General features: G+C 41.1%; 1 protein-coding gene across 10 annotated transcripts in view; it reads left to right on the forward strand.

Annotated features, from left to right (window-relative positions):
- Nucleotides 1-10,284, forward strand: part of ncam1b (neural cell adhesion molecule 1b) — a 74,400-nt gene extending 64,116 nt beyond the window's left edge. For 4 of the 10 annotated variants that reach the window (XM_063492857.1, XM_063492859.1, XM_063492858.1 and 1 more), the window contains 4 exons: nucleotides 2,069-2,267; nucleotides 4,087-4,203; nucleotides 4,964-6,085; nucleotides 8,186-10,284. In XM_063492857.1, coding sequence (XP_063348927.1) covers nucleotides 2,069-2,267; nucleotides 4,087-4,203; nucleotides 4,964-6,085; nucleotides 8,186-8,300 — 1,553 coding nt within the window. In that variant the 3' untranslated portion in view covers nucleotides 8,301-10,284. Of the gene's footprint in view, nucleotides 1-788; nucleotides 1,752-2,068; nucleotides 2,268-4,086; nucleotides 4,208-4,795; nucleotides 4,935-4,963; nucleotides 6,104-8,185 lie in introns of those variants that run through there. The other 6 variants (XM_063492865.1, XM_063492867.1, XM_063492861.1 and 3 more) reach the window with 5 other exon arrangements.
- The last annotated feature ends 875 nt before the right edge of the window (nucleotides 10,285-11,159 follow it).

The raw sequence follows: 11,159 nt of genomic DNA on the forward strand, positions 1-11,159 counted from the left end.
GCTGAATTTTCTCACTTTAAAGTTTTGACAGCCCTCACTAAATGAGCTTGAGTTTGTGCTTGCAGATCTGGCACACACACACACACAGAGGATAAAATGATCTCCTCTGAATGTCTGTAGCTTTGTTTACCGTTAATGTGGATAGTTTGTCTCTGTCTGGTTGGAGCTTTTAAAATGACCCTCAGTAACCGCTGATTAACATGTATGTTGAATTCTTAACTGCAGCTGAAGGTTCTTTACTAACCGTGCCGAAACCTACACAGCCTGTCAAATTCTCTTTAGGTGATAGACACACTTGAGTACCTCACTGAAACATCACAGCAGGCCATTATGTTTCCTCTCACTTTTTTCCTAATTCATTCTCCAAACTAAAGCATTTTCCACTCACCCACCACTGAGTCACCATCTAGTCGACATGGTGTAGTTTTCCTCTTTTGTGCTGTGCTTTTGCTTTGATGTGTTGCTGTTTTTTCCCCTTTTTCAATACAAGAAATCAGTTTCTTCTTCTTCTTTTTTTCCACTTTTGGTTTTCAGACCTGACACATTTTCACTTTCTCTCTTCCTCTGTTTTCCCCGCCCTTCTCTTTTTCTCCCCCTCTTTGTTATGTTTCATTTCTCCCCCTCTTCCTTTATTATCTTTCCCCCTTCTCTCTTTATCCCCTCTTTCTCTCTCAATGTTCCTGCTCTCTTGCCTGGTCCTGGACATTGGTGTGGTGGACCACGTGAACATTTTCGTCCCGACCTGTGTGCATTTTGGTGTGGTCTGGGTTGTGCTGTCCCACCCACAGCCACTCAGGGCTGCTCATCTGTGACATACACTTTGGTATCACTCATCATGTCCCTCATCACTGTTCTCCTGCTCTCATAGTTTTCGTGAGGAAATTCACACCATTACTGTAGAGGAGAGCTTGCCTTCTCTCTGGCCTGGCTGTCTTTCTGGACACTTTCACTCACTTACAACAGACTTTGTCCATGACAGATGTGTCTCTGTTATGGGTGAGGAAAAGAGTGCTGTGTTGTTTCAGAACAGACCAGACAGACATGTTGAACCAAAGGCAGTGGAAATCCTCCACCTCCCACAGTTTCATACTGCTCAGCATTAGCACTGCTAGTCATCAGCACTAGACAAGAGAGACAGAGAGGAGTGCCAGTTTACAGTGATGAACAATAGTAGATTTTTTTCAAGTAGCATTAGAACAGAGTGAAGGCTGACTGCTGGACCTGTGTGTTTACATAAGCACTGTATTATATTGTTTAATAGCTCACAAAATTCTGCATAATGTAAAAGTTTGTAATATTAACGTTTACACAATTAAGGACCTAAACTGGGGAAACAATTGTTTATATTGGCACAGACTGACAAGCCACCTAAAGAATGATCAAACAACAACTTATTTTTATGCGGACTACTAAGATAAATGTCCAGATATTCCTCCAGCATGTAATGTTTCGCAAGTGTCATCAGCAATAGTCATTTTTATACGTACGTAATTGGGATGCTTTACTCAGATGTATAGATCTTGTTTACATGTTAATTACCTGTAGAGTTAAATGTATATTTTAGAGTAATTTCTGCTAAATCAAAGTGGATATTACCCAAACAGTGACAATGCATCACTGCTTTTAAATCTGGGAAAAGCCTGACATTCATTTTCTGTGCACAGATTATTCCACATGTCTGGGTAACTAGTAGCACACTGTATGCTTTGGTTTGCTCTTCTTTCTACTACCAAATAAATGGGTTGAATATATATTTATACTTTTCGTTTTTTTATGCACAGCTTCATGCATATAAAATCTTCAGTATGCCTCATATTTAGAAATGAAGTCATATAAATAATTAAAGTCTGACAGCACAGTCGATACAAACAACACACAGCATCTAAAGTCATGCTGAGCCATCTAGAACCTATCAGTGCTCATAGCAGGTGAGTTGTTTCTGTTTTATGGAAGTATTTGTGGTTACAGTAGCACGTCAGCACTTTATTTAGTTGTTCATGGTTTCTGTAAAAGTGTGTCCTGCTACATTAGTTCAGCGCCCTCCCTTTTCTCATCTCTTGTGTGGCAGATTTAAGTGAAGAGTCTCCGCTCTCCATGGGCATCATGCTCTGGGCAGGAATCCTCGTTGTAGTATTTGTACTCCTGCTCCTGGCTGTGGATGTCACCTGTTACTTTGTTAACAAATGTGGCCTCATCATGTGTCTCTGCGGCAAGTCGGCCACAGGGACCAAAGGGCACAACTTAGAGGAGGGCAAGGCAGCCTTCATGTGAGTATCAGACTGTATATTTACATATATTTACATACATGTTGTCTGGGTCTTTTAAACCGATGTATTTTATGGCACACATATGATGTCTAATTTATGTTCAAAGTTAAAAATGTGGAACCAGAGAGATTGTTTCAACTCAGCTTATGAATATCTTCATTTTAAGATTGGATCAGATGATTGGATCTCTTACATGTGTAATGTGAGATGGTTATATACAACTTACTCTGCACCAAACAACAACAGGACTGAGCAACTAGCTAGTGGAAAAGGTAGACTGTATATAAAAGACTGATGTAGCTTTTGGTTTTTAAAAGCAAAGCCAACATTGATTCAAGTGCTTTAAATCTGCGTTATTTTCAGTAGCCAACAGGATAAGTGATCTGTTACTAAAAGAAGTCTTTGTAGAGGCAAATGGGAAAACTTTTGGCTCTTATTCTTTGTGACCTCAGTCAACAGTTTTACTTTAAAGTTTTGTTACTTCATTTACAAAAGGGTGGTTTCAGGGTGACTGTGTCCACATTTTCTGTAATGTCTATGGGTGAGCATAGAGGAGATAAAGACACATCAGGAGTTGGTGGAGAATAAAACAGCTAAACGCAGAGTTAATATTGGATGTAACAGTCAGACAACCTGACACAAGCACTCTCACCATATCAGCTTTATAAAGTGATTATTAGGGCTGTGTCGGATCATATCATAATGCCATTGCTATAGCAACGCATGCTTATGTTCCCTAGTATGCTCAACAAAAAGACAAACCAAGTCATGTCAGACAGCCAAAGCCACCTCTGCCTCAAATAAACATTTAGCTCAAAAGGCGCTACTTCAACATCCTCCAGCAAAGCACTTTGCAATATGGTTAAGCTACACACAGCAAACTTGTTTCATTACTTCAGGTAAAAATGCAGGAAATCATGCAGGGAGAAGATACAAGCAGCTGGTGATGTACGGCACAGTCACTATTTAAAGTCTGTATAACAGGAAGAGCAAATGGTGGATAAAAATGACTGATGTGGTTACATATTGTTCGGCCAATTCAAACATCGGAAAAAGTGGGCTTTAAGCAACTAGTAAAAACCTCAACCTAACTTATAAAATCCCAGATAGAAAATAATTTTCAGTTTTGTTGTAAGCAGGTCTGTGTGTAATAAGAAAGACAAAATTAAGAAGATTCTTTGTAGAAATGTGATGTGTTTGAGGGTTTTATTTATCTTCCAATTTACCTTTTGTCTGCGTTTTAAATAAGCCGACCTCAGCTTAGAATAACTGGCCTTCCCACATTTCCCCAAAGGCCTTTCAGGAATGAACTCTGAAGATTATTAAGAATTTTAGCTGAAGGTTTTATTTTATTTTTGGGCTGCTATATCTAGATATATCAAGGGAAGCTTGTGTAATTAAACAATAACTGAGATTGCCTCTTGAGCAAAATAAACATGTATTACAATGTCTAACCAGTCAGTATCTGAAGTACAGCAAGAATACATGAATCAATAAAATGGCCCCATAGGTAAGATGAAATTTTCCTTCAATGAAACAGGTGAGGATGTTCGATTTAAGCGCCGCACTGAATGGATGCTTTCATGTGTACAAAACGGCAGTCGTTTTGAATCATTCTGAGTAGGATGTTGCATTACACGTACTGGATTGTTACATGAGTGCAATTCCACGAAAGCACAGCCAGATGGATGACTTGACATTACTTTGTAAGCTTGAAAATAGATGATCACTGTGGGCCGTCTGCTGCTTTTGAATCATCCTTTCTTACTGCCCGCTTGGCCAAAAACAACAGCTTAGCAAGATTGTCTGTGTCTTACAGGAAAGATGAGTCCAAAGAGCCAATAGTGGAAGTCAGAACAGAGGATGAGTGCTCAGCCAATCATAACGCAGCAGGACCCGTAGAGCCGAATGAAACCACACCTCTCACAGAGCCAGAGTAAGTAAACGCTGACAGACGGCACACGGCCTTTTTACCGCTCTGAGCTGTTGTACACTGCACTCCACTTTAAAGAATAATGAATTTATTCAACAGGATATAATTTGACGCTTTACATTATTTAAAAAGTTGAGGTCATTCTTGAGTGGAGTCCATTGGACTGTGTTGCTTTTCTGTTTTTATTCCCTAACCAGAGGGATTGCTGTATTTTGTGTTTCTTCTCCAGCCTTTGGAGATTTTCTGTCTCATTGTATGAAGGTTGAAGCAATACCAGTCAAATAAACACAAAGGCTTTAGTCCTCTCGAGTGTGGTCAACTCATGAAGCCATTTGACAATTTCAGCAAGCCATCTCATATCAGCAGTCTGGAAAAAAGTAGATTATGCAGTATGAGATTGCCACTGGTACTGTTTAACCCTAATAGGTGGTTCTTTGTGGTGCTGTAGTTTCCTGCAGGAAGGCTGGTGCCTTTTTTTATTACAGTAGTTTTCCTAGTCAGTGTACTCCATGTTGGTGTGTGTATGGGATGTATCCTTTGATGTCCACTCACAGCATGATGCCCTCTTTTTCTTCTTCTTTCTTTTTCTCACTAGGCTTAAAAGTTGCTGTATTTTGTGTTTCTTTTAGTTGCTTTGTCTATGTTTGTGAATTTCTAAAGCCAACTAATCCCTCTGCATGCTCTCGTCCGGGCCACCCCTCCTCTTGTCACAGTCACCCTGGTGTCTAGTCTGTGTGTCTCTGTTCTCTCCCTGCTCTCTCAGGAAGGCGGCTTACACTGCTGCTCTGGCACTGGACACCCTCTCCTCCGTAGCCACCAACTCTGACACAGCCACTGCAACAATTGATCCCGCTCAGGACAGCCCCTCTAGTGAAACCACTACCCTCACTTGTAGCCTGTCCACCCCAGCCAACGAACCCTCACCCACCCCTGTCCTGGCTCCGGCCCCGACTCCAGAATCGAACATGGCCCCGCCACCCCCCCTCGTCTCCACAGCTGCCGTTGAAGCTAAAATGGCCCCGCTAATAGAACAAAGAGGAAGAGACGCCGCAGAAGAACAGGAGAAATTAAACACTCCTCCTTGCACCCCCGAACAGATCAAACCTCAAAAATCTGGGACGCCAATACCACCGAAGCGTAGACACTCTCCTAAACTTGCTGCTCTGAATGCTAAAAGTAGTCCCCCTGTTTCTCCTCTGGCTGTCTCTCCTGTATCCTCCTCTCCCACTTTAGACAACAGGAAACTTGCTCCAAGCCCACCAGTCACTAAACCTCCCACACAGCCAAACACCTTACACACAGCCTTAAATCCAGAGCCACCAGTACAAACTGCCTCATGTCTAGCAACTACTGCCCCTGCACCAGACCCAGATTCAAAACCTACAGCCCCAGATTCCAGTGGGCGTAGCCTTACTGCCTTTAACAAAGACAAAACTGTTGATCAACCTGCTGACAGTACCACGCCCACTGCCAGAGTTGCTACTACTAGTTCACCTGCAGTGATCCACGGTGTTTCTGAAGACCTGGATGCTGTAAACCCTGGTTCTCTAGTTTCAGGCATTCCCTCACCTTTACCTGTTACTCCTATTCCTTCCAATCCTGTCCCTGTGAATCTTGAGGCGTTGCCATCGAACAACCTTCTTATATCAGCGTCAGACACATATGACTTACTGACCCCTGACATGGGGCCCAAAAATGCAGATTTAGACTTAGAGATGATAAACGGGACAGAAAGACCCGCCATGCCCCCCGCTGACCTCATTAGCTTAGACAGCCCGCCAGCTGCCCCCTCTCTACCCAATGGAGACGAAGCAGACCCCCCCTCAGGCCCAGTTCTACAGCCATCAGAGACTCTGGCCAAGACTGCTCCTCCTGTCAACGATGAGTACGGCTCCCTCTAGAGGTTTATCTGTGTGTGTGAGTGTGTGTGTGTGTGTGAGTGCGTGTGTGTGTGTGTAACTTGTATACCCATTCATTCACCACCGCATCTTGCCATTGACCACACAATATATAAAATATTGTAATGGTAAATTGTGGTAATGATAATAAGAGTTATTAGTACAATGTTGTGGATAGAGAAGTGATATGATGCTTTTGTTTTGTTTGTGACCGTTCTCCATTGTGGGGTCTCTATCTTTGCAACATTCACCACAAACGTAGTTAAACCCCTTTCAAGACAAGAAGCTCGTTACATAAATATGGAAATTTGACATGCCATTCATAAGTCTAGGTGTGTTCCTGGTGAGTGACTTAAACAGAGACAATAAAATCATTCTCACGTACAGGTCAGAAAACTAATAAATGAGGTTAAACACTGTGCACACGAAATACTGCGTATGTTTAAGTCATTTCAAACCATTATTCAAATTCTTCAGTGATTAGATTTTATCTTAAATGTCACTGAAAAGCCATTGTGTTACATCTTTGATTGCACACGTCATGCTAGTTTGCTCAGGTTAGTAGAGCTAGCACTGGCAGTTTTCTCACGTTGCGGGTGAATGTCTACACACCACTTGTGGTGATCAAGTGGGTTTTACCCAGTTTACTCTAACACAGCTTACATACAGTCATTCACTGTCTAGATCACTGGGCTGCAGGGTGTCTTATGCCCAACTACATACCATTCTGGACACAACAGTTAACTGGCATTGTAAATTATCCAAATATAAATAATTAGTTCAGTGAGTTAGTATTGCTGGAGCCAACTAGCGAGGCCCACAGCTCTTAAACATCTGTTGAACTAGTTTTGCACACTGTTAGTTACCATGACAACACGACGTCCCTAACCCGAGCCTCATATGATTCCTGTAAAAAGAACCCAACTGGTTAGGCCAGTGTTGAGCTGTTGAGGTGAGTCTTCATGTATCAACATAATAGTTAAAATCAAATTTAAAGTAAACTGAATATTTTTTAGGTTTTGAAGAATTTAGGAAGTGATGAAATAACCTTGAGTGTTAGGAAACTTTGACCTTTTACAGGAGGAATAAATAATCAAGAAAATAAATACGAGTGAATGGAGTGATGCAGCCTTAAAAATCCTGTAAACAGATCTGCTGTCTTTCTCGGTGTGCTTTCATTCGTGCCGTCTTATTGATGTCTCCGTGGTTCTTAAAACTTCTTCTGGCATGCTTCCCTTCAGAAGTGAAGAAAGCTCATGCCCCACATCCCACAATTTTTAGCAATCGCTGAAAATAAAATCAGCTTTAATTTGCAAAATAACAGCCAGTAAAGTCATTATTGTTCTACAGCAATTGTATTAAGTTGCAGAAAAAAGAAACACTTAAATCCAACTTATACGTTGTAAAATCAGTCACTGATTATGTCTGTCAGGGGAACAAAAAAACATGACTTTCCATCTCTACGGCTCCACTACTCGAGTACCTGAGCGTTGCTCTCATGTCTGAATAAAGTCACAATAAGCAGTTAAGTAAAAGCCATCACTTTAACAGCAGTGTTACATGTCTGCAATGGACCTTTGTTAATCACCACAATGTTTAGTCTCAGGCTGTTATTATATGCCTCTGAGTGTTACATAAGTTCTCACTAACTCTACAGCTTCTAACTGTGGTGTTTCTGTGCTCTGAGCAACTAGAAACTGTGCTAATTGCTTTAAAGATGAAAATGGACATCACATACCACAAGCCCAGGGCTAATTTCTCGTCCTACCATTGTCTCTCTGTAGTAGAACTAAAGCGATTAATAGCTAATATTTGCTGTTTCAGTTTAGGCATGCTAGTCGTTACAGGACGAGGTGTATGGGTATGCCATTATCTGTTTATTTTATCTGACTGTTGTCAAGGTGGTGAAGAGATATGTAAGAAGATATCTAAATACAGTGTCTTCTTACATATTGGGTGAAGATGTCATTGAGAATAAATGGTTTAAACTGTGTTCAAACAAAGTGTTGTTTGCTCAGATATTTTCTGTTCTCTTGCCTGAGATGTCCCGATTTCTAATTTTGAACTTTGTCTCTTTCCCGCTGCAGGAAGATTTTTTCTGATGAGAAGGGCAAACTTGAGGAGGGAGGCTTACCAAACACCCTGATCTCTGCAGAACACAACAGTGTCATACAGACAAATACAGCCGAGAGCAAAGCATGATGGGCCGGGGACATCCCAGCCCTATCCAAAACATTTTGCAGCAGCAGCATCGAGCAAGAAACACTGCAGGAGTTTTTGGTTTCCAGTGCCCTTATCTCCACACTCAAAACAACACGCGTGTCGATTGGTTAGAGCGCACTTTGACTGTGCTTTCATTTCTGCTCTCATTCATGAAATGTTTACTACACCCAAGGAGTTTATCTGTAGGTCATAAGAGATTTATTTTATTTTTTTATTATTATTTTATTTAACCAGTCAGGAAGATTAAGAACAATCTCTAATTATACAGATCGCTTATACATATATATATATATATATATATATTAAAAAAAAATTAGACTCTACTTTCTATTGTGCTTATAGTTTGGACTGCAATTGCGCAAAAGTATTGGATTCTTATGAGAAATGTAAATGTAAAAAAACAACTGACTATAGAAATTATTTTTCTTATTTTCATGTTCTAATGTTCAAATGTAAACGTTTTTTTCAGCATTTTTTTAAGTTTGACTTCTTTTGTGGGCTAGTCTCATTAAATAGCTTGTTCTGCATGTCTGACCTGCAATTGGTTGTGAAGTTTTGTTTACAAGGTTTACTGTTTCACTTCGTCTGCTACGGGGATGTTTAATCACGCGCAGATATGCTGGCATTGATTAAACATACACTCGAGTTCGGCCTTTGGATTATAGCCATTTTTTATGGTTATATGAAATCCAGGATTAACCCACAGCCAGCTGCAGGGGGGAAAGAGGCTGAGAGAATCCCACAAGTACACGATGTGCATGATTTGATCTGATTTAGACCATTTCTGGATCAAATTTATTCAGTCTGTCACTGCCTTACCAGATTGGTAGTTAAAATATTCATTAATAAAATGTATTTGATTTAGAAAAAAAAAGGCGACTCCTTGAACACTAACAGTCACAGACCAAAAAAACCAAACAAACAGGAGGCAGCACAGCTGCTGATTCTCAGCCGCTGGTTGAAGAACTGTGGATCAAGCGAATGTCTTGTGATCTCAAGCTAAATTTATTTGTTTGGGGGACGACTATGAGAGCTGTAGTTCTTCCTCCCATTTACGCAGATCAAAGGTCTGGCTTCATAGTTTTGAGTTGTGCATTTGAAGCAAAAAAAAATAAAAAAATTTAAAAAAGGAAATTTAAAAAAGCATTTTTGTACTATTTAAAAACTACAAAGATTTCTTTTCTGTTCCTGCCTGCAAGCTTGTGCACTGTGCCTGTGTGTCAATAGATTGTCTTGTCATCAGTTTCTATGATAATCTGCATAGCTTCGTTGTGAGAAATTTAGCCTATTCTTTTTATTTGATGTATTATTAGAAGAAAAAGTACGATAAATGGACTAATGTGGTCATTATAACACGTGTAGTGTATGAAACTGTCCGTCTCTGGTCACAGCACCATATTATCGCCAGCTGTAGTGAAGGAAGGCGTTTCAAGCCTCGGCATGAATTCAGTCAGTACATCATAACGTATAACTACAAGGCAGATAGACATGCCCGTGTTTGTATGGGGGCAAATAGTGCTCATATTGATTTAATGAGTGTTACCTTTGGGGCTTGCTCTGGCATAATTATACACATTGCTTTTATTTTTTTTCCCCCCAGTTGTTATTCAAGTGTTCTGTAATGTGATCTCTGAAATTATTTTTTTTTTAGTTTTTGTCTTTTTGTACAAAAATCACTCACCAAGAGCGACTGCTTGACCGATACCATTGGCAGGAAGCAAGGTGGTCCACCTAAGACAGATGATCATACTTTTTTTTGTACCATCACAAAAATCAGATAGTTTTAAAGTAGGACTAAAAGAAGAGCTTTACTCTCCTTGTACTCCAGTGCTGTCACCAGACCACCTTGCTCTCTCGCCTCTGGATGCTCCTTTTGGTTTTATTGGGTCAAACTCAGAAAATATCTGTTGTGTACAGTCTGAGTGCTAACCCATTTACAAAATAAAATGGTTTCCAAATCTAATTTCGTCCTGTCCCATTTTGTCATTGCTTTTATTCACTTTTCCGTTCTTATTTTTCCAGCACAACTTGAATCCGGAGCGTGCAGTGACAGATTTCTAACAGTAGATGGCAGAAAGCACCCACTTTTCGGAACCCCTCTTGGTTTCGCCATGTCATAGAAACACAGGACGATTTAGAAAGGTTACAGTGCAAACAGGTTATGTTAGCGCTGGAAGTCCCTCGGGCTAATGCTTCGGATGGATGGGGGAACAAGTAAACACGTGTTACGTAACGCACGCTTGCGCAGGAATAAAGTTAGTACTTCCAGTCTGGAGTGTTGGACAAAACTATGTACCAGTGAGGGCTTGATATTTTCGGCTCCCCTCAGTACCTCTGATGTGACATGAACCAGTGTTGTGTCAACAGAGTGTCAACATCCACAGCGACCCGGTATGGCATCCAGTTTCAGGAGCCACACCGACCCACTGTCCCCTCTTAGGCAGTTTCATCCCCCCTCCGCCTCCCCGGTGTGCCCTGTGCGCACGAACCAGGCTGATGCGTAAACGCACTGAATTAATCAGAGTGTGCTTCTTATTTCAGGAAAACAAACTAGTCCTCCGCCTGTAGCCTGTCACTAGTTCCGAAACGCTGTAGATGTCTCTGACCGCAGCCTTGATGGAGAGCCGAGGAGCAGAGGGCGATCACACCGAGCCGTGACGTCGGCCCGGCGATGATTTGCAGCCGGTAAAGTCAGCAACTAGCAGCCTTGTGGAGACAGGAAGTTAGACGGTGGGATCTTCAAAGTAAAACTGCAAGTACTCAGTGCGAAAGTGATTTTTATTTATTTTCTATAGAAAGATTTAATTATATTCATGCAGGGTTATGGAAATCACGTTG

The sequence above is a fragment of the Pelmatolapia mariae genome, linkage group LG14 (genome assembly GCF_036321145.2).
Source record: "Pelmatolapia mariae isolate MD_Pm_ZW linkage group LG14, Pm_UMD_F_2, whole genome shotgun sequence".
Classification (NCBI taxonomy): domain Eukaryota; kingdom Metazoa; phylum Chordata; class Actinopteri; order Cichliformes; family Cichlidae; genus Pelmatolapia; species Pelmatolapia mariae.